Source organism: Catharus ustulatus, chromosome 32, assembly GCF_009819885.2.
Source record: "Catharus ustulatus isolate bCatUst1 chromosome 32, bCatUst1.pri.v2, whole genome shotgun sequence".
Lineage (NCBI taxonomy): Eukaryota > Metazoa > Chordata > Aves > Passeriformes > Turdidae > Catharus > Catharus ustulatus.
This window is the reverse complement of record NC_046252.1, coordinates 2580509-2599454: the sequence shown is the minus strand read 5'-3', so window position 1 is coordinate 2599454 and position 18946 is coordinate 2580509. Positions and strand designations below refer to the sequence as shown.

General features: G+C 53.7%; 2 protein-coding genes and 2 non-coding genes across 4 annotated transcripts; all 4 read right to left on the bottom strand.

The window, feature by feature from the left end:
- Nucleotides 1–746: 746 nt before the first annotated feature.
- HNRNPUL2 (heterogeneous nuclear ribonucleoprotein U like 2) lies at nt 747–13436 on the bottom strand. The gene is made up of 14 exons (XM_033083494.1): nt 12780–13436; nt 9721–9841; nt 8891–8967; nt 8397–8536; nt 7668–7758; nt 7209–7321; nt 6108–6374; nt 5297–5419; nt 4639–4767; nt 3996–4164; nt 3146–3346; nt 2359–2444; nt 1680–1787; nt 747–955 (listed from the first exon to the last, which is right to left on the bottom strand). Exons 1-14 carry the CDS (start codon nt 13396–13398, stop codon nt 887–889), a joined length of 2313 nt encoding a protein of 770 aa, XP_032939385.1. The 5' UTR covers nt 13399–13436; the 3' UTR covers nt 747–886.
- Nucleotides 13437–14799: 1363 nt separating this feature from the next.
- LOC117009411 lies at nt 14800–14990 on the bottom strand. Its single transcript, XR_004420473.1, has one exon. It is a non-coding gene; the product is annotated as a U2 spliceosomal RNA (small nuclear RNA).
- Nucleotides 14991–16820: 1830 nt separating this feature from the next.
- Nucleotides 16821–17011, bottom strand: LOC117009412. Its single transcript, XR_004420474.1, has one exon. It is a non-coding gene; the product is annotated as a U2 spliceosomal RNA (small nuclear RNA).
- Nucleotides 17012–17818: 807 nt separating this feature from the next.
- Nucleotides 17819–18793, bottom strand: TMEM223 (transmembrane protein 223). The gene is made up of 2 exons (XM_033083525.2): nt 18509–18793; nt 17819–18285 (listed from the first exon to the last, which is right to left on the bottom strand). Exons 1-2 carry the CDS (start codon nt 18759–18761, stop codon nt 17990–17992), a joined length of 549 nt encoding a protein of 182 aa, XP_032939416.1. The 5' UTR covers nt 18762–18793; the 3' UTR covers nt 17819–17989.
- Between the last annotated feature and the right edge of the window lie 153 nt (nt 18794–18946).

Below are 18946 nucleotides of genomic sequence, written 5' to 3'. Positions count from 1 at the left end.
TAATGAAACCCCATTAATTAATGGAGATTCCCTGATAATTAAGGAACCATTAACTAATACTATTTAGCCGATTAATGAAGTGATCCAAATTAACGAAAGGCCTGTTAATTAATCAAGGCCCCCCATGAAGATTAATCATTAATTAACTAAAACCCCCTCATTAACAGCAATTAACGACTCCCTGGGGGGGAGGGGAGGATTTGGGGTCCCCCCAGTGCCCAGCCCCCCCCTTTTCCCTGGGAATTCTCCCCAAATTCCATCAAAATCCTCCCAAAATTAATCAAAATCACCACAAAATTCACCGAATTTCATCAAAATTCCTCAAAATGATCCCAAACTTTTTTTTTTCCAGGGAAATTCCATCCCAGGGAAAAGGGGGGAGGGGAGGATTTGGGGGGGCTCTCCCCTCACACAGCCCCTCCCCCACCCCAGGAAATGCACTTTTCCAGTTTTTCCCATTTTCCCCCCAATTCTGCCTCTTCCCGCCCCTCCCCCGCTGGGCTGGAGGTGGGGGAGGGGCGCGTTTACATTTTGGGGACCCCCCCCGCCCCTCCCCCGCCGCCAAAACCTCAATTTTTAAATTTTTTTTTTTCATTTTTCCCTCTTTTTTTGCGCTTTTTTTTATACAATTACAACAAAATTCTTTCAACAAACTTTAAAAAAAAAATTTACATTTTCCATCTTTTTTTTTTTTGCCTTTTTTGTCCTTTTTTCCCCCCTTTTTTTGATTTTTTTTTTCCTCTCTTTTCCCCTCCCCCCTCCCCCTTTTTTTTTTTCCAGCCCCTCCCCCCTCCCGGTTTTCCCCCCTTTTTTTTTTTCCCCTCCCCCCCCGCCCCGCCCCCACCTCCCCAAAATTTTCGGGAATTGTTTTGGGATGGGCTGGGGTTCACCGGTAGCCCTGGTAGCCGTAGTAGTTCCTGTAGTACCGGTCTCTGTCCTGGTAGTAGTTCTGCCACTGGGGGAGGATTCAAACTGGTTAAACTGGTCCAACTGGGAGGCCCCAAATCCCACCAGGAACCCCCCCAAAATTTCCCTGCTTGGTTTTCCCAAAACTCCCAAAATTCCAGCCCAAAATTCCCTTTGAAAGCGGCGATTTCTGGGTTTTACAACCAGGAGTAACGTCTGTGTAAACCCCAGTTTAACCCTGGTGTAAGTCCCAGTTTAACCCTGGTGTAAATCCCAGTTAAAGACCAGCTCAACCTCAATGTAAATCCCAGTTTAACCCTGGTGTAACCCTGTAGTAAAGCTGCAGTGACCCTGGTGTAACCCTGGTGTAACTCCAGTTTAACCCTGGTGTAAATCCCGTTTCAACACTGACTTAACCCCAGATTAAGCCCAGTTTAACCCCGGTGTGAAACCCCACTTTAACTCTGGTGTAAATCCCAGTTTAACCCTGGCTCAACCCCAGTTTAACCCTGGTGTAAATCCCAGTAAAACCCAGTTCAACCTCAATGTAAATCCCAGTTTAACCCTGGTGTAAATCCCATTTCAACACTGACTTAACCCCAGGTTAAGCCAAATTTAACCCTGGTGTAAACCCCACTTTAAGCCCAGTTTAACCCCAGTGTAAATCCCATTTTAATCCCAGTTTAACCCTAGTGTAAACCCCACTTTAAGCCCAGTTTAACCCCGGTGTAACTCCCAGTTTAACCCCAGTTTAAGCCCGGTTTGGGGCCCACCTCGCGGTTGTACTGCCGGTAGTAGTCGCGGTATCTGTTGTAGTCGTAGTCGCGGCCGTAGAACCGATCGTCGTAGCCCCGGTAGCGCTCGTAGAAGTTCCGGTAGCCCTGGGGGGCAGAACACCAGTTAGAACCAGTAAAAACCATTAAAAACTGGTTCAGACCAGGTAAAAACCAGTAGGAGACGGCAAAAACCAGTTTAGACTGATTAAAAAGTGACAACCCATTTAAACCAGCCCAGTTAAAGCCAGTTCAAACCAGTTCAGACCCATTAAAACCAATCCAAAATGGTTCAAGCTGGTTTAAACCAGTCCAGACCAGTTAAAACCAGTTTAAATGAACCCAGACCAGTGCTTGGAAATGCCCCTGAACAAGCAGGAAGCAACAGGAACCAGCCAGGAAAAAGGGAGTGGGAAATGGCCTGGAAAGGCCCGGAAGTGCCCCAAAAACGCCCCGGAAGTGTCAGGAATTGGTCAGGAAGTGGCTGGGAAATGGGAGGTGGTGCCCCGGAAGTGTCCCACAATGCCCGGAAGTGCCCTGGAAGTGCCCCGGAAATGCCTCATCCATACCCGGAAGTGCCCCAGCCATGACAGGAAGTGCCCTGGAAGTGCCCCTGCCATGCCTGGAAGTGCCCAGAATCCCCCGAAATCCCCCCAAATCCCCCCCAGTCCCGGCTCACCCCGCGGTTGCCGGGCTGCCCCCAGTACTGCGGCTGCTGCTGGCCCCCGTAGACGCGGCTGTCGTAGCCCCGGCGCTGCCCCCCCACTGTGGGACCGGAATGGGATCGGGACAGGTCAGAGCCGGGAGCTGGGACCGGCCCCGAACCCAGCCCAGCGTCACAAATCCAGCCCCAAATAGCACCAGATTCAGCCAAAACCTGTCACAAATCCTGTCCCAAAACCCATTCCAATTCCCATTCAAATCCCAGTCAAATCCCATCCCAATTCCCATCCAGATCCCATCCCAATCTCCACCCACACCTCAGTTTCCTTTCTCCCAAATCCCTAAATCCCCTTCACACTCCATACCCCGTTAGATCCCGTTTTTCCCTCCCCAGGCCTCATTTCCCTCCATTTTTTCCCATTTCCCCCATTTTTATCCCATTCTCCAACCGTTTTATCCCATTTTCCCCAGTTTCTATCCCCTTTTCCCCCCCGACTGTAGCCCTGGCCATGGTTGCGGTTCTGCCGGTTCCCAGATCCCATTTTTCACCCCATTTTTTTCCCATTTTCCCCATTTTTTCCCCCCATTTCCCCCCTGACCGTAGCCCTGGCCGCGGTTGCGGTTCTGCCGGTTCCCAGATCCCATTTTCCCCATTTTTCACCCCATTTTTTTCCCATTTTCCCCAGTTTTTTCCCCATTTTTATCCCCTGACCGTAGCCCTGGCCGCGGTTGCGGTTCTGCTGGTTCCCAGATCCCATTTTTTTCCCATTTTCCCCATTTTTTCCCTATTTTTATCCCCTGACCGTAGCCCTGGCCGCGGTTGCGGTTCTGCCGGTTCCGTTTGTTGCGGTTGTTGCGCCGGTTGCCGCGTTTCTCGGAGGGCGGGAGCTGCTTCCGCGCCTCCTCCTTCCAGCGCAGCACCAGCGGCGCGGCCTCGTCGCGGCCCAGCTCCCCGAACACCACCTCGTCCACGTACTCGTTCTTCTCGGGCAGGGAGTAGTTGGCTGGAATGGGGCAAAAATGGGGGAAATTGGTTAAAATAATCAGAGTTTACCTGGGGGAAATCAGGGAAAAAATATCCCCAAAAACAGGGCAAAAATATCATCCAAAAATGGGGAATAAACCCCAAAAAGGGGGGAAAATATCCCCAAAAATGGGGAAAAAAATCATCCAAAAATGGGGGAAAAAAACCAAGAATGGGAAAAAATATCCCCAAAAAAGGGGAAAAATATAATCCAAAAATGGGAAAAAATCCCCAAAAATGGGAAAAAAATATAGCCAAAAAGGGGGAAAAACATAATCCAAAAATGGAGAAAAAGCCCCCAAAATGGAGAAAAACATTACTAAAATTATGAAAAAAAATCCTTAAAAATGGGGGGGTAAATCCCCCGAAATGGGAAAAACATCATCCAAAAATGGGGAAAAATCCCCCAAAAATGGGAAAAAGATTCCTTAAAACTGGGGGAAAAAAATCCACAAAAAACCCCAGGAAAAAATCCCCAAAAATGGGGAATAAAATCCCTAAAAATGGGAAAAAAAATCTCTAAAAAACAGGAAAAAAATCCCAAAAAATTCCTCCCAAAATGGGAAAACTTTGTGATTTTTTCATTTTCTGTGTGATTTTTCCCATGTTTTTTCCCCATTGTTCCTCACCTTTCATCTCGAGCATGACGGACTCGGGGACGTCGTCGCCCTCGGCCTGGCGCCGCTGCTCCAGGCGCTGCTCCCAGTCCGGCTCTGCCGGGACGATCACCACGACTTTCCTGGAAAAGCCCTTGAAGGCCGAGAGCTTCCGGCGCTGCCCCGAGTTGTACACGTTGCACTGGGGGGAAAAAATGGGGATTTGGGGGAAAAAATGGGGGGTTTTGGATCTGGAATGGGCATTTTTGGGGTGATATTCCAGGGATTTTTTGGGGGATTTTCTTGGAATTTTTGGAAGGGTTTTCCCTGGATTTCTGGACTGATTTTCCCTGGATTTCTGTGGCAGTCATCCCAGATTTATTGGTGATTTCTGGGGTGGTTATCCCACATTTTTTGGGATGATTACCCCACATTTCTCAGATCATTTTTGTGCTGCTTTTCCCTGGATTCTGCCTCTCCTGGGACACCCAGGCAAGGATGAAACGAAGACTTTTTGGGGGGACTTTTGAGGGATTTTTTGGGGGGACTTTTGAGGGATTTTTTGGGGCTGCTTTCCCAGATTTTAATGGGATTTCCAGCCTGGTTTCAGGCCGGTTTCCCGGCGTTTCCCGGCGCTCCCCCCTCGTTTTCCCCGCGGTCCCGCCCGCCCCGGTACCTGGTCGAGGATGAAGTTGCGGCGGGCGCGGGGGGCGATCTGCACCAGCTTGCTAAGGCACTGCGCCGCCTGCTGAGTCAGCAGCTCCCGGCTCTTGGCGTCCAACTCCTCCGGCTCCGGCCCCCGCGTCTGCAACCCGGGGATTGGGAATTGGGGATTGGGGAAAGGGCCCAGAAACCCCCGAGTCCCGCTGCTCCCACGCCTGAGCTCCCATCAGAGCCATCCCATTATCCCACCCTACCACTCCCACTGCTCCCAGTCCATCCCATCATTCCCATTCCCACTCTGAATTCCCATTTTCCATCCGTCACCCTGAGCTGGTGCAGGAAGAAGATCCCATCCCATGGACCCCATAATTCCCATTATCAAATTATCCTACAGATCCCATCAATCCCATTATCCCATAGATCCCATCATTCCCATGATCCTGTGGATCCCATAATTTCCACGGATCCCATCAATCCCATTATCACATCATCCCATCAATCCCATAATTCCCATTATCCTTTGGATTCCATCCTTTCCACCCTTCCCATCATTCATACAATGTTGTTATTATTCCCATGGATCTCATCATTTCCATCAATCCTAAAAACCCCACAAAATCCCATCAATCCCATCATTCCCACCATCCCCAATATCCCCTGTGGGCACTGACCCTGAGCTGGTGCAGGACCCGCTCCGTTCCCAGGATGTTGTAGCGCTTGTCCCGGTTTTCCTGGGAATGTTTCTGTGCCCACTGCGTCTTCCCGGAGCCTGGGAGCCCCACCATGAGCAGCACCTGGAGAGGAGGGAATGCAGGGATGGGAATTCAGGGATTTCCTGTGGGATTCCCAGGGAGCAGAGCCAGAATTCCCAGTGGATTCAGGAGAACGGGACACTGGGATTGCCAGGGATCAGGACTGGGATTCCCAATGGACCAGGACTGGCATTCCCAGTGGATCAGGACTGGGATTCCCAGTAAATCCAGAAGGACAGGACCCAGAATTCCCAGTGGATCAATGCCTGGATTCCCAGCAAACCCAGAACCCCCAACCCCAAAACTCCCATCCCATTCCCAATGGGGAACCCCAAGGGAATCCCAAGGGGACCCTGGGGGAAATTCCAAGGAAGCCCCCAAGGCAACCCCAAGGAAACTGCCCAGGGAACCCCACGGAACCCCCAAGGGAATCCCATGGAAATCCACCAAGGGAATCCCAGGAAATCCCCAAGGAACCCCTGAGAGAATTCCAAGGAAATTCCCAAGGGAATCCCATGGAAACCCCCAAGAGAATCCCCAAGGAACCCCCAAGGAAACCCTGAGAGAATCCCATGGAAACCCTCAAGAGAATCTCAAGGGAATCCCATGGAAACCCCCAAGAGAATCTCAAGGGAACCCCATGGAAATCCCCAAGGGAAGCCCCAAGAGAATCCCATGGAAACCCCCAAGAGACCCCCAAAGCCCCCCAGGACCCCCCCTGCCCCCTGACCTCGCACTCCTCGGTGCTCTTGGGCCCCGGGGGGGTGCGGACCCTGTCGGGGACCGGGACGTCGTGGATGAACTGGAAGCCGTCGGGGACGGGCGCCAGGGGCTGCGGGCGCTGCCCGAAGTTGAGCTCCACGGCGCAGCCCTTGCAGAGCACGTGGGGCAGCAGCGCCCGCTCCTGCAGCGCCTCCTTGGGGATGCGGAACGCGGCCCCCAGCTCCTGCCCGTTCTTGGAGAACGACAGCTCCACCAGCTCCGCGCCCTCGAAGTCCTGCGGGACACACACGGGGGGGTGTCTGGGGCTGCTCCTCAGCCCAGGGCTGCTCCTCAAACTCAGCCCAGGGCTGCTTCCCAACCCACCCAGAGCCTCTCCTGATCTTTCACAGGGCTTTTCTGGCTTTTTTCCCTATTTTTTCCCATTTTTTCCTGTTATTTTTCCTGTATTTTCCCTATCTTTTCCTATTATTTTTCCTGTTTTTCCCCTATTTTTTTCTATTATTTTTCCTGGGTTTCCCCATTTCTTCCTATTATTTTTCCTGGTTTTTCCCTATTTTTCCTATTATTTTTCCTGGTTTTTCCCTATTTTTCCTGTTTTTCCTTTTTTCTCTATCAATTTTTCCTGTTTTTACCTTTTTTTCTGTTAATTTTTCCTGTTTTTCCCCATTTTTTCCTGTCTTCTTTCCTTTTTTTTCCCCTGATTTTGTACTCCTCTCTTTTCCACATTTTCCCAAAGTTTTCCTGACTTACCCCATTTTTTTTCCCTGCTTTTTTCACATTTCTTCTCCTGGTTTTTCTCCCCCCTTTTTCCTGACTTTTCCCATTTCTTTGCAGATTTTTCCCTGATTTCCCCCCTTTTTTCCCATTTATTTACCTGATTTTTCCCATTCTTTTCCTCATTTTCCCCTTTGTTTCTCTCCTGATTTTTCCCCTGATTTTACACCCTTTGTTTCCCAGATGTTCCCAATTTTTTCCTAATTTTTCCCATTCTATTCCTCATTTTTCCCATTTTTCCCCCAGATTTTCAGGATTTCCCCTGGTTTCTCCCCAGCACTTTCCCAGTTTTCCCCAATTTTCCCCAATTCCCATTTTTTCCCCCCAATCTCACCGCGAAGCAGCCGATGACATCGTTCTCCCCAAAGCTCTCCCCAAATTCCTCAAATTTTCCATTTTCCACCTTCAGCCCCCGCCCGTCGAAGCCGTAGGAAAACTCATCCTCCCCTGGAATGGGAAAAAATTGGGATTTGGGGCAAAAAAAATGGGGATTTGGGGGAAAAAATTGGGATTTGGGGGAAAAAATTGGGGATTTCAGGCAAAAAAAAGGGATTTGGGGAAAAAAATGGGATTTGGGGGAATATTGATGGGTTTTGGGGATGGGAAAAGGTGAAGTTCGAGATCCCAAATTAATTTTTGGGATGGGAAGGAAGATTTTGGGATCCTGGATGGATTTTGGGGCTGGGTTTGGGAATTCTGGGCTGGATTTGGGGATCCTGGGGCTGAATTTGGGGGAATTTGGGGATCCTGGGGCTGGATTTTGGGGGGATTTGGGGTGAATTTGGGGTCTCACCCAGCTGGGAGTGGGAGAAGTCCACGGACCAGCCCACCCTGAGCAGCGGCACCTCGGAGCTCCCCTCCTTCCCTGGGAGGTTCTGAGACACCTGAAGGGAAATTTGGGATTTGGGGCACAAAAAATTCAGGAATGCGGCAGGAAAATGGGAACAGCAGCAGTAAAAATCCCAATAAAACTCCAAACAGACCCAAAACCACTGAAACAGGTACAAACCCCCACAAATGAGCACCAAAAAATCCCAAATCACCCAACACAAACCCCAAATGCCCCTAAAACCTCTTCAACTCCCCTTAAATATCCCTGACCCCTCCTGAAAAACCCAAACGCTGCCAAGAACCTCAAAACCCACCCAAAAATCCCCCAGGAATTCCCTGAGCCCCCTCCAAAATCACCCCTAAAACCCCCAGACCCTCCAAATCCCTCAAACCCTCCCCAAAAACCCCAAAGCCCCTCAAAAAACACCTCAAATCCCTCTCCTAAACCCCCAAATCCCCTGAACCCTCCCCCAAAAACCTCAAACACCCCCAAAACCCCAAATCCCCCCCAAAAACCCCTCTAATCCCTCTCCTAAACCCCCAAATCCCTCCAAAACCACCCCCCAAAACCCCTCTAATCCCTCTCTTAACCCCCCAAACCCCTCCCAGTTTCCCCCCAGTTGCTCAGCCCCGGTTCCTGTGATTTTTTTGGGATTTTTTGGGTGTTTTTTTGGGGTGTTTGGGTGCCCACCTTGGCCTGGAAGCAGACCCGGCCCCGGGTGACCCCGTGGGTGCTGCGGGCGCCGGCCCAGAGCCCCGGGAAGCGCTCGGAGAAGAGCGGCTGCCCCCCGTAACGGTCCCGGCTGGCGCGGAACTGCAGGTCCGACGTGTCTGGGGAGAGAAAAACTCATCAGAGAATCCTGGGGAGAGCTCAAAATGGGCACAGAAATCACAAAATTCATCACTGGGGAGAGAAAAACTCATCAGAGAATCCTGGGAGAGCCCAAAAACAGGCACAGAAACCCCAAAATTCATCACTAAAACTAGCTGGAATCCACAGAAATCCCAAAATCTGAGACTAAATCTGGCTGGAATCTGTGAGATCGGCACAAAAATCCCAAATTGTGACCTTAAACCCAGCTGGAATCCCTGAGATCAGGACAAGTTCAGTGCCAGGAGTTCCCAAATTCCCAAATTCCATCCCCAAATCCCATCCCCAAATTCCCAAATTCCCCAATTCCCTACAGGTGTCCAGGATCACCAGGGTCTCGTCCTCCTCCCCCTCCGGGGGCTCCTCCTCGGGCGGCGGCGGCGATTTGGACCTGGGGGAGAAAAAATTCCAAAATTTGGGTGGAAAATCCCAAATCCAGAGCAGAGAAAATTCCAGAAAATCCCCAAAGCCTCGGGGATTCCTGATCCTGGGATCTCCCCAGGAGGAAATTTGGGATCCCGAATTTCTGTTAAGAATTCTTAGAATTCCCAGAAAACTCCCCCCCCAAAAATCCCCCCTTCCAGAAAGAAAATTTAAAATAAAAAATTGAAAAATAATTTAAAAGATCCCTCTCAGAATCTAAAGAAAATCTTTAAAAAACCTCTTAAAAATTATATAAAAAAATTAAAAATTACAAAATAGTGAAAAAAACCTTTAGGAAAATAAAAAACTCCTAATACAACCCAAAAAATTCCCTCCAAAATTCAGAAGAAAACCCATCCCAGAAACACCTAAAGAAAACCCCCCTAAAAAATTCCTAAAGAAAAATGGCAAAAAAAAACCTGTTTGAAAATTTAAAAAAATTGTAAAAAGCTCGAAATAAATAAAAAAAATTTAAAAAGAAATTCAACGTAATTTAAAACAAAATTTTTTAAAAATCTAAAAAAAAAAAATTTAAAAAAATCTAAAAAAGTTCTTTTAAAAAATCTTTTAAAAAATCTAAAATATTCTAAAAAAAATCTAAAAAAATTTAAAAAAACAATCTAAAAAATTCTAAAAAATTTTTTTAAAAATCTAAAAAAATTCTAAAGAAATTTTAAAACGAACAAATTTTAAATAAATAAGATTTCTAAGCCATGCCCACCTGGAGGTGTAGGCCTCCTCGCGGAACTCGTGGAACGCTCGCCCGTGCTCGTCCTTCTCGTCCCGCAGCCGCTTCAGCCCCCGGCGCTCGTCCGGGGCCTTGGCCTTGTCCTCCTCCTCCCCTGGAGACAGGCAGGGTGGTCAGTGCACAATAAAATATCCTGGGGTGGTCAGTGCAAAATGAAATATCCTGGGGTGGTCAGTGCAAAATAAAATATCCTGGGGTGGTCAGTGCAAAATGAAATATCCTGGGGTGGTCAGTGCAAAATAAAATATCCTGGGGTGGTTAATGTAAAATAAAATATCCTGGGGTGGTTAGTGCAAAATAAAATATCCTGGGGTGGTTAGTGCAAAATAAAATATCCTAGAGTGGTTTGTGCATCCTGAAATGTTCTGGGGTTCTTTTATCCCATCCTAAACCATCCTGGGGTTCATTTACTGTACCCTAAAATGTCCTGGGGTCCTGAAATGTCCTGGGGTTCATTCATCCCATTCTAAACCACCCTGGGATTCATTCACTGCACCCTAAAACACCCTGGGGTTCATTTATTGTGCCCTAAAACATCCTGGGGTTCATTTCTTGTACCCTAAAACCTCCTGGGGTTGGTTTATTGCACCCTAAAATGTCCTGGGCTTCATTTACTGCAGCCTAAAATCTCCTGGGTTCACTTATTGTACCCTAAAATGTCCTGGCATTCATTTATTATGCCCTAAACCATCTTGGGGTTCATTTACTGCACCCTAAAACACCCTGGGGTTCATTTCTTGTACCCTAAAACCTCCTGGGGTTCTTTTATTGCACCCTAAAATGTCCTGGGGATCATTTACTGCACCCCAAAATATCCTGGGGTTCATTTATTGCATCCTAAAACCTCCTGGAGTTCTTTTATTGCACCCCAAACCATCCTGGGGTTCACCAAACACCCCAGATTCCATCAATCCCACCCCAATCCCTCCCCAAATCCCCCCAGGTTTTATTGACCCCACCCCAAACCATTCAGGATTTCCCCAGGAAAAGCAAACACAGAGGGAATTCCAGGTTTTCCTGGGGAAAAAAGGCTTAAAATCCAGACTTTTTTTTTTTTTAAACTGGAATTAATTCATTATTCCATGGAAATTCCAGTGGTTTTTCTTTTTTTTTTTTCCCAATAAATCAAATCAAGGAATTTTTGAGTTTTAATGGATTTTTTCAGCTTTTAGAGCAGCAAAATCTGGATGAAATTCAATATTTTACTTAAAAATTGAATGAAACCAAAGAATTCCATGGAAATCCTGGAGCTTTCGTGGATTTTCCAGGTTTTGAAGGCTGAAATGGGGTTAAAATCCAATTTTTTTTTCTTAAAAATCAACTAAATCAAAGCATTCCATGAAAACCTTGGAGTTTCAAGGGATTTCCCAGGTTTTACAGGGCAAAAAGGGGTTAAAAATCCGATTTTTATCCTTAAAAATGAATTACATAAAAATATTTATGGAACTCTTGGAGTTTTAATGGATTTCCTGGGTTTTAGAGAGGAAAAATTCAACCTTGGGAAGAGGGAATTCCCACCTGGAATGGGGGAATGGGTTAAAAAACCACAAAAATGCTGAAAATCCTTAAAAAATGTAAAATTCCCCTGGGATTTTTCAAAGAAAAGGAAAAATTCTGGATTGAGGTTCGTGGGTTCATTAAAAACAGGAAAATGCAAATTAAACAATTAATGAATCCAGCAAAACACCCCAAGGGAACACAAAATTTGGCCTTGTTTGACCAAAATAATTCCTAAAACGCCAACTAAAATTGCAAATATTTCCATAAAATCCAACTTTGGGATAAAAATTGGAACAATTTCACTTCAATCCCAATAAAATTCTGTTCCATGGTGATCCCTGCTCCACAAATCCTCCCAAAAACAGGATTTTCCCCCTCAGAAATCAGGACTTTCCCTCAAAAATCAGCATTTTCATCAAAAACCAGAATTCTCCCTCAGAATTCAGGATTTTCCCCCTCACAATTCAATACTTTCCCCTCAAAAATCACAATTTTCCTTTACAAATCCAGATCTTTCCCTCAAAAATGAGAATTTTCCCCTCCAAGTCCCAAAACTTTCCCCCAACCCAGAGGTTTCTCCTTTATAAAAAATCCCCAATTTCCCCAATATTTCCCTCTGGATTATTTCTCCAAATTCCAGATTTTTCTCCTCAAATCTGGGAATTTTCCATACGAAATTGATAAAAATCAGGAGCTTTCCCTCCAAAACCTGAATTTTCTCCAAACCTCAGATTTTTTTCCATACAAACTCCGATTTTTTCCATAAAAACTCCGATTTTTCCCCGACTTTTCCCAAAACCCAACTCGGAATTTTTTAATTCCAGGAATTCCATTGATTTCCCCTCAACCCGCGGCTCCAAAAAAACTCCGAGCTCAACTTTTTCCCGCTTTTTTTTTGCCCCCAAAATCCCGATTTTCCCTCTTGGGAATGGGATTTAAATGGGATTTTATCCCAATTCCTGTTTCTTCCAAAATAGAAGAAAAATCCTCGGGGTCCTCCCCCCAAAATTCGGGGATGGGGCCGAGATTGGGAATTTTGGGGGAATTTGGTGAGGGGGAGACTCCGGGAGTTCTTTTCTCCATTTTTAAATTTTTTTTTCCCGGTTTTTGGGACCCATCCCGAGATCCCAGAGCTCTGAGATTTTTTTTTTTCCCGGTTCTGGGATTTTTTTCTCCATTTTCTGAATCTCTCGCGAGGCTCCGGGGCTTCTCTCGCGTTTCTTTTCCCGATTCTGGGGATTCCTCCCCGATTTTTGGATCCCTCCCGACAATCCCGAGCTCCTCTCCCGGTTCCTTTCCCGATTCTGGGGATTCCTCCCCGATTTTTGGATCCCTCCCGAGGATGCGAGGGCCCTCTCCCATTTTTTTCCGCCGTTTTTTTGGCTCCCTCCCCAGCATCTCAGGATGCTCCCTCCAAACCCCCCCCGAGTTCTTTCCCGGTTTTTGGGACCTTCCCGAGGGCCCGGGGGGTTCCCTCCCCGTTTTTGGGGTCCCTGAGCGTTTCCCGGTCCCGTTTCTCCCCCATCGCTCACCCGCCGGCGCCTCCTCCTCCTTGGCCTCGGCCGCGGCCGCTTCATCCCCGCTGGGCGCCTCCTCCGGCGGCCGCTCGGCCCCGTTCACGCCGCCGCCGCCGCCCGCTCCTCCCTCGGCCGCTTCAGCCTCGGCCGCGGCCGCCGCTCCCTCCTCCTGCGGCGGCTGCAGCGGCTCCGGCCCCGCGGGCTCGGCCGGGGCCGCCTCCTCTTCCTCCTCCTCCTCCTCCTCCTCCTCCCCGGGGGGGCCGGGCTGGGCCGGGGCCGCCTCGGGGGCCGCGGCGGCCGCTTCGTCCTCATCCGCCAGCAGCGCTTCCTCGTCCTCCTCCTCCTCCTCTTCCTCCTCCTCCTCCTCTTCCTCCTCCTCCTCCTCCTCCCCTCCGTGGGGCCGCCCGCCCGGGCCTCCCGCCGGCCCCGCTTCCCCCGCGCAGCTCGAGGCCGCCGCGGCCGGGCCTCCCCCGCCGCCGCCGCCGCCGCCTTCCTCGGGCCCCGCCGCCAACATCTCGGCGTCCAGGGCCTCCTGCAGCCGCTGCGCCAGCTCCACCTTCAGCCCGCGGGCGTCCAGGCCGCGCCGGCCCAGCTCGGCCCGCAGCTCGGTCACCTTCAGCCGCTTCACGTCCATGGCGGGGCCGGTGTGTGGGGAGGGAGGGGGGGGGAAGGGGCCGCGGGGCGGGGGGGGAAGGGAAGCGGAAGCGCGGGCGCGCTGAGGCGGCGGCGCCGAGGCCGGAGCGCGAGGCCGGGCCGGGCCCTGAGGCCGCGGGGCGGGGACTGAGGGAGGGAAGGGGCGGAAGGAAGGGGGCGGAGAAGGGACGGGAGGAGGGGGGGGAGAAGGGGAGAAGAGAGCGAGAGCGCGAGGCGGGGCCGCCGCCGCTGGCGCGGGGAGGGGGCGGCCGGAGCGCGGAGCGATCGCCGGGCCCGTCCCGCTCCCGCCGCCGCCGCCGCCTCAGCCGCGCCTGCGCCGCCGCCGCCCCTCAGCCGCGCCCCCCCGCGCGCCGCGCGCCGCCCTGCCCGCGCATGCGCCGCGCCTGCGCGCCAGCGCAAACCCCGCCCGCGCCGCGGCAGCGCGCAGGCGCGGCGCATGCGCGGGGAAGCGCCCCCAGACTGCGCGCAGGCGCCGTTCCCGCTCTCCCCCTCCCCCTCAGCCCCACCTACGTGCGCAACGGCCGCCGCGAGTGTGGCGGTGGCGGCCGCGGCTTCGCCTCTTCGCTTCCTTCCCTCCCCGCGCGCGGCCCGCGCCAGCCGCTCGGATTTTCTGATTGGCCCCGACCGCGCTGTTCTGCCCAGCGACGGCGGAAAGCCGCGCTCCCATTGGTGGAGGGGGTGAAGGGGGCGCTCTCCTCACGCGCGGTTTCCCGCCCGCCACGCCGCCGCCATTTTGTTTCGGTGGATGCAGGGGGAACGCGCACGGCTCGCTGGTGGGAATGGAGAGTATAAAGGGTTAAAGACGTGTAAAATAGAGAAAATGAACACGACTTGTTCTGTTTGAAATCGGGAGCGGGCGCGGAAGAAGCGCGGAGGCGGAGCCTGGGCCGCGTTTCCCTCAGGAAACGCGCGTGGCCCCCCCTCGCTGTTCCCAAATCCCCTCACGCATTTATTTAATAAAGCCCTTCAAACTCCTCACGCGCTCCTTTTACCGTTATTAACATTCATCATTCTCCACATAAAACACCAGTTTCATTTTGAAAGCGCCGAAATGACGGAGTTTAACCCCAAAAAGAGGCGATGGGGGGAGCCGCCATTTTGCGGCGCGCTGTGAGGGGAGGCCCAGGAGCGGCCGCTTACGGAGCCCGTGGGGCCGATTCGGTAACGAGGCCGCGCTCTGAGGCAGCGAATTAAATTAATTTACAACGCTGGACGAACTTTACGAAGGGTTTAGATCTATTTTTCACCATCTCAGTCCCCCGTGGGGGTGCAGGGGTCCCGGAGGCACTGCAATACCGAGACAGCGAGCTGCTATCGCGATACAATCCCCAGAGGAGCCCCATTTCCCGTCTGTTTTTTACCACCTCAGTTCCCCCACGGATGGGGGTGCACCGTTCCCGGAGGCACTGCAATACCGGGACGATGCGCGGAGCGGAGGGAGCAAGCTCCGGGTCCAACTCCCGAGCCCAAAAATCCGTTTAATATGAAGTCCTCTCATCGAGGACGTATCAGATATTAAACTGATAAGAACAGATACTACACTTGATCTTAGCCAAAAGGCCGAGAAGCGATATCGAGCTTTTCCCAGCCCCGCACCCAGCGCCCAGAGCCCCGCTCACACCTCACGGACACCCCCGAGCCGCCCCCCGGCCCCTCCCAGCCCGGTCCCCGCCTCTTTCCGCGGCTCCTCCCCCTCCTCCCGCGCGGGTCCCGCACTTTGGGATCCCCCTGAGCCCCGAAATCCGCCCCGGAATCTCCTCCCAGCGTGCACCTCGTGGGATGTCCATTTCTACTTTGCATAACCCCGCCCATTTATGCAAATACATAGCTGGGCTTGCATTTTAAGCCCGCCCGCCACTTTTTCCCGCCTCTCACGGTGATTAACCGAATCCGCTCCTTCATTTGCATTTGTCCCGCCCCTTTATAGCCACTTTCGTTAGCATAACCCCGCCCCCTACAGCACAAGCCCCGCCTATCGTGTAATTATGTTAATTTTCCCGCCCTCTTATTTGCAGAGACCCCCCCAAACCTCCCCCAAAACAGCCAGAAATGGCTCCAAGCGCTCCCAAAGCTGTGCCGGGAGTGGCGGGGGGGGGATACTGGGACCCCAAATTCCACCCTCCTCCCTCAGGGCAGCTCCGTGTGGAAAAAACTCGCGTGGGAAAAATCTCGCGTGGAAAAAACTCGCGTGGAAAAAACACGCGTGGAAAAAACTCGCGTGGAAAAACTCGCGTGGAAAAATCTCGCGTGGAAAAAACTCGCGTGGAAAAAACTCGCGTGGAAAAAACTCGCGTGGAAAAATCTCGCGTGGAAAAAAACTCGCGTGGAAAAATCTCGCGTGGAAAAAACTCGCGTGGAAAAATCTCGCGTGGAAAAAACTCGCGTGGAAAAAACTCGCGTGGAAAAAACACGCGTGGAAAAAACTCGCGTGGAAAAACTCGCGTGGAAAAAACTCGCGTGGAAAAATCTCGCGTGGAAAAAACACGCGTGGAAAAAAACTCGCGTGGAAAAAACTCGCGTGGAAAAATCTCGCGTGGAAAAATCTCGCGTGGAAAAAACTCGCGTGGAAAAAACTCGCGTGGAAAAAACTCGCGTGAAAAAATCTCGCGTGGAATAAACTCGCGTGGAAAAATCTCGCGTGGAAAAATCTCGCGTGGAATAATCTCGCGTGGAAAAATCTCGCGTGGAAAAATCTCGCGTGGAAAAAACTCGCGTGGAAAAATCTCGCGTGGGATGGTCACTAGTGGGTGGCCACGCGTGGAGGGGCGCGTGGGGGGCGGGGCTCGCGGGCGGGGGGTCGCGGGGGGGGCTCGCGTGGGGGTGGGGCTTCCGTGGGGGAAGCGGGCGCGTGGGGGGCGGGGCTCGAGTCGCGGGGGTCGCGTGGGGGCGGGGCTTGCGGGGGGCGGGGCTCGCGGGGGGGCGGGGCTCGCGGAGCGGGGTTCGCGTGGGGAGGGGCCGCGTGGGGGCGGGGCTCGAGTCGCTGGGGGTCGCGTGAGGGAGGGGCTCGCGGGGGGGGGCGGGGCTCGCGTGGGCGGGGCTCCCGTGGGGGGAGTGGCTCACGTGGGAGGGGGGGTGGCTCACGTGGGGGGGTGCTCGCTTGGGGGGGCGGTTCGTGGGGGGAGGGAGCTCGCGTGGGTGGGGGGGAGCGCGTGGAGGGGCTCGCGGGAGGTCGCGTGGCGGTCGCGTGGCGGTCGCGTGGCATCCCGCGGGGCACCGCGGTGACCCCCCCGTGTGTCCCCGTCGCTGCTGGAGACCCACGACGAGAACCAAGAGCCGCCCCTCCAGAGGCACGCGCGGGCCCCGTGCAGGCAGCAATACCGAGACAGCAAGCTGCTATCGCGGTACAATCCCGACATACCCCCATTTTCCGTCTGATTTTCACCATCTCAGTTCCCCCAGGGATGGGGGTGCACCGTTCCCGGAGGCACTGCAATACCAGGACGATGCGCGGAGCGGAGGGAGCAAGCTCCGGGTCCAACTCCCGAGCCCAAAAATCCGTTTAATATGAAGTCCTCTCATCGAGGACGTATCAGATATTAAACTGATAAGAACAGATACTACACTTGATCTTAGCCAAAAGGCCGAGAAGCGATGCCGAGCTGTGCCGTGCCCCGCACCCAGCGCCCAGAGCCCCGCTCACACCTCACGGCCACCCCCGAGCCGCCCTCCGGCCCCTCCCGGCCCGGTCCTCGCCTTTTTCCGCGGCTCCTCCCGCTCCTCCCGCGCGGGTCCCGCACTTTGGGACCCCCGTGAACCCCGAAATCCGCCCCGGAATCTCCTCCCAGCGTGCCCCTCGCAGGATGTCCATTTCTGCTTTGCATAACCCCGCCCATTTATGCAAATCTCCAGCCGCGCTTGCCTTGTACACCCGCCTGCCACTTTTTCCCGCCTCTCACTGTGATTGGCCCAATCCGCTCCTTCATTTGCATTGGTCCCGCCCCTTACAGGCAATTCACATTAGCATAACCCCGCCCCTTACACACCAAACCCCGCCTATAGTGCAATTATGTTAATTTTCTCGCCCTCTTATTTGCATTTCCCAGCCCCGCCCACACCTTCGGGTCTCATCCTCCCCCCCACCCTGAACAGCCGAGGGGGGATAACGCAGGGACCCCCCAGTTCCACCCTCCCCCTCAGAGCAGCTCCGTGTCCCAGGGATTTCTGCCAGCGTGACAAGCGGTGACACTCCCAGTGTCCCCCAGTGGGGCTGGCTGGGGGTTCCCCCAAATTCCTCCCCCAAAACAAGCGGGGTCCCAGGATTTGGGACAAGCCAAGGGGTGACAATCCCTGCGTCCCCTCAATTCCCCACTCCAGAGCCCGCTGGGGGTGACAAAAAGTGACAATCCTGGTGTCCCAAGGCACAGACCCCCCCCAAAACCCACTACAAAGAGAGCCGGGAGGGTTTTTCACACTTTATTTTGGGGGTGACAAGTGACAATCCCGCCGTGCCCCCCCGAGTCGGGTGCGTGTCTCACAGTCCTGAGGGTGACAAGTGCCAGCCCCTCCGTGCCCCCCGACCTCCGCAGGTGACACCAGGTGACAACTCCGCCGTGTCCCCAGCCCGTCCCAGCCTAGAACTTGCGGAAGGCGCCCACGGTGACATCGAAGAGCCGGGGGTCGCTGAGCTGCCCGCCCTTGTCCAGCAGGAAGAAGAAGGGGTGGCCGCGGACCTTGATGGGGATGGCGGCGGCCACCTCGGCGCGGTGCGCGCGGCCGGACACGTCCCGGAGCGGCACGGTCAGCGAGCGGTGGCCGAAGCCCAGCGGGCCGTGGGTGCCGATGGTCACCTCGGTGCCGCCCCGCAGCAGCGTCACCCGGCGCACCGAGCGCAGCGGGAGCAGCCAGCCCGCGGCCACCACCAGCGAGCCTGGGGGGACACGGCGGTCAGGGGGACCGGGACAGCCCCGGGATCCGCTCCCGCTGCCCCGAGCCCGGTGCGAGCCCCGCTGCCTTCCCCTGCCCCCGGTGTGTCCCCGGTCCCCGAGCCCGCTCCGGCTCCGCTCCCGCTTCCCCGACCCCGGGGTGACCCCGCTTCTCCCCGCTCCCGCTCCCGCCGCCCCGAGCTCGTTCCAGCCCCGCTCCCCCGGTACCGACGGTCAGGCACGACGCCGTGAACCCGAAGCGCCACTTGTTGTCGCGGGGTCGCAGCGGATCGTCGGGCCCGGGCCCGGGCGCTGGCGTGGGGCGCAGCGACGTGAAGGCGAAATGCGCCAGGTAGGTCCAGAAGAGCCCCTGGCCCGCGCAGAAGAGCCCCACGAGGCGGAAGAAGCGGCTGCGGTCGTGCTGGAACAGAACCACGTCCCGCGACACCGCCGCGGCCTCCAGCGCCGCCCGCGCCGCCATGACGGGCAGCGCCGCCGGAACTTCCGGGTCACGCAGCGCGTCAGCCAATCAGCTGCCGCGAAAGGGGAGCCGCAGCCAATCAGCTTCCACGTAGCGGTTTAGCCAATCGGCTGCGCCGCCAGTTCTGTCTCAGCCAATCAGCTTCCGCTCCCACGTGGCTCCCGCCGCCATCTTTGTGGCTGGCA

Excerpts from the sequence above, each read along its gene's own strand:
- HNRNPUL2 (XM_033083494.1), bottom strand. The coding sequence starts at position 13,398 with ATGGACGTGAAGCGGCTGAAGGTGACCGAGCTGCGGGCCGAGCTGGGC. Across the intron at positions 8,537-8,890 it reads CCTGGTGATCCTGGACACCT|ACACGTCGGACCTGCAGTTC; the intron begins GTAGGGAATTGG and ends TTCTCTCCCCAG. Across the intron at positions 5,420-6,107 it reads AGAGCACCGAGGAGTGCGAG|GTGCTGCTCATGGTGGGGCT; the intron begins GTCAGGGGGCAG and ends CCTCCTCTCCAG.
- TMEM223 (XM_033083525.2), bottom strand. The coding sequence starts at position 18,761 with ATGGCGGCGCGGGCGGCGCTGGAGGCCGCGGCGGTGTCGCGGGACGTG. Across the intron at positions 18,286-18,508 it reads GGCGTCGTGCCTGACCGTCG|GCTCGCTGGTGGTGGCCGCG; the intron begins GTACCGGGGGAG and ends GTGTCCCCCCAG.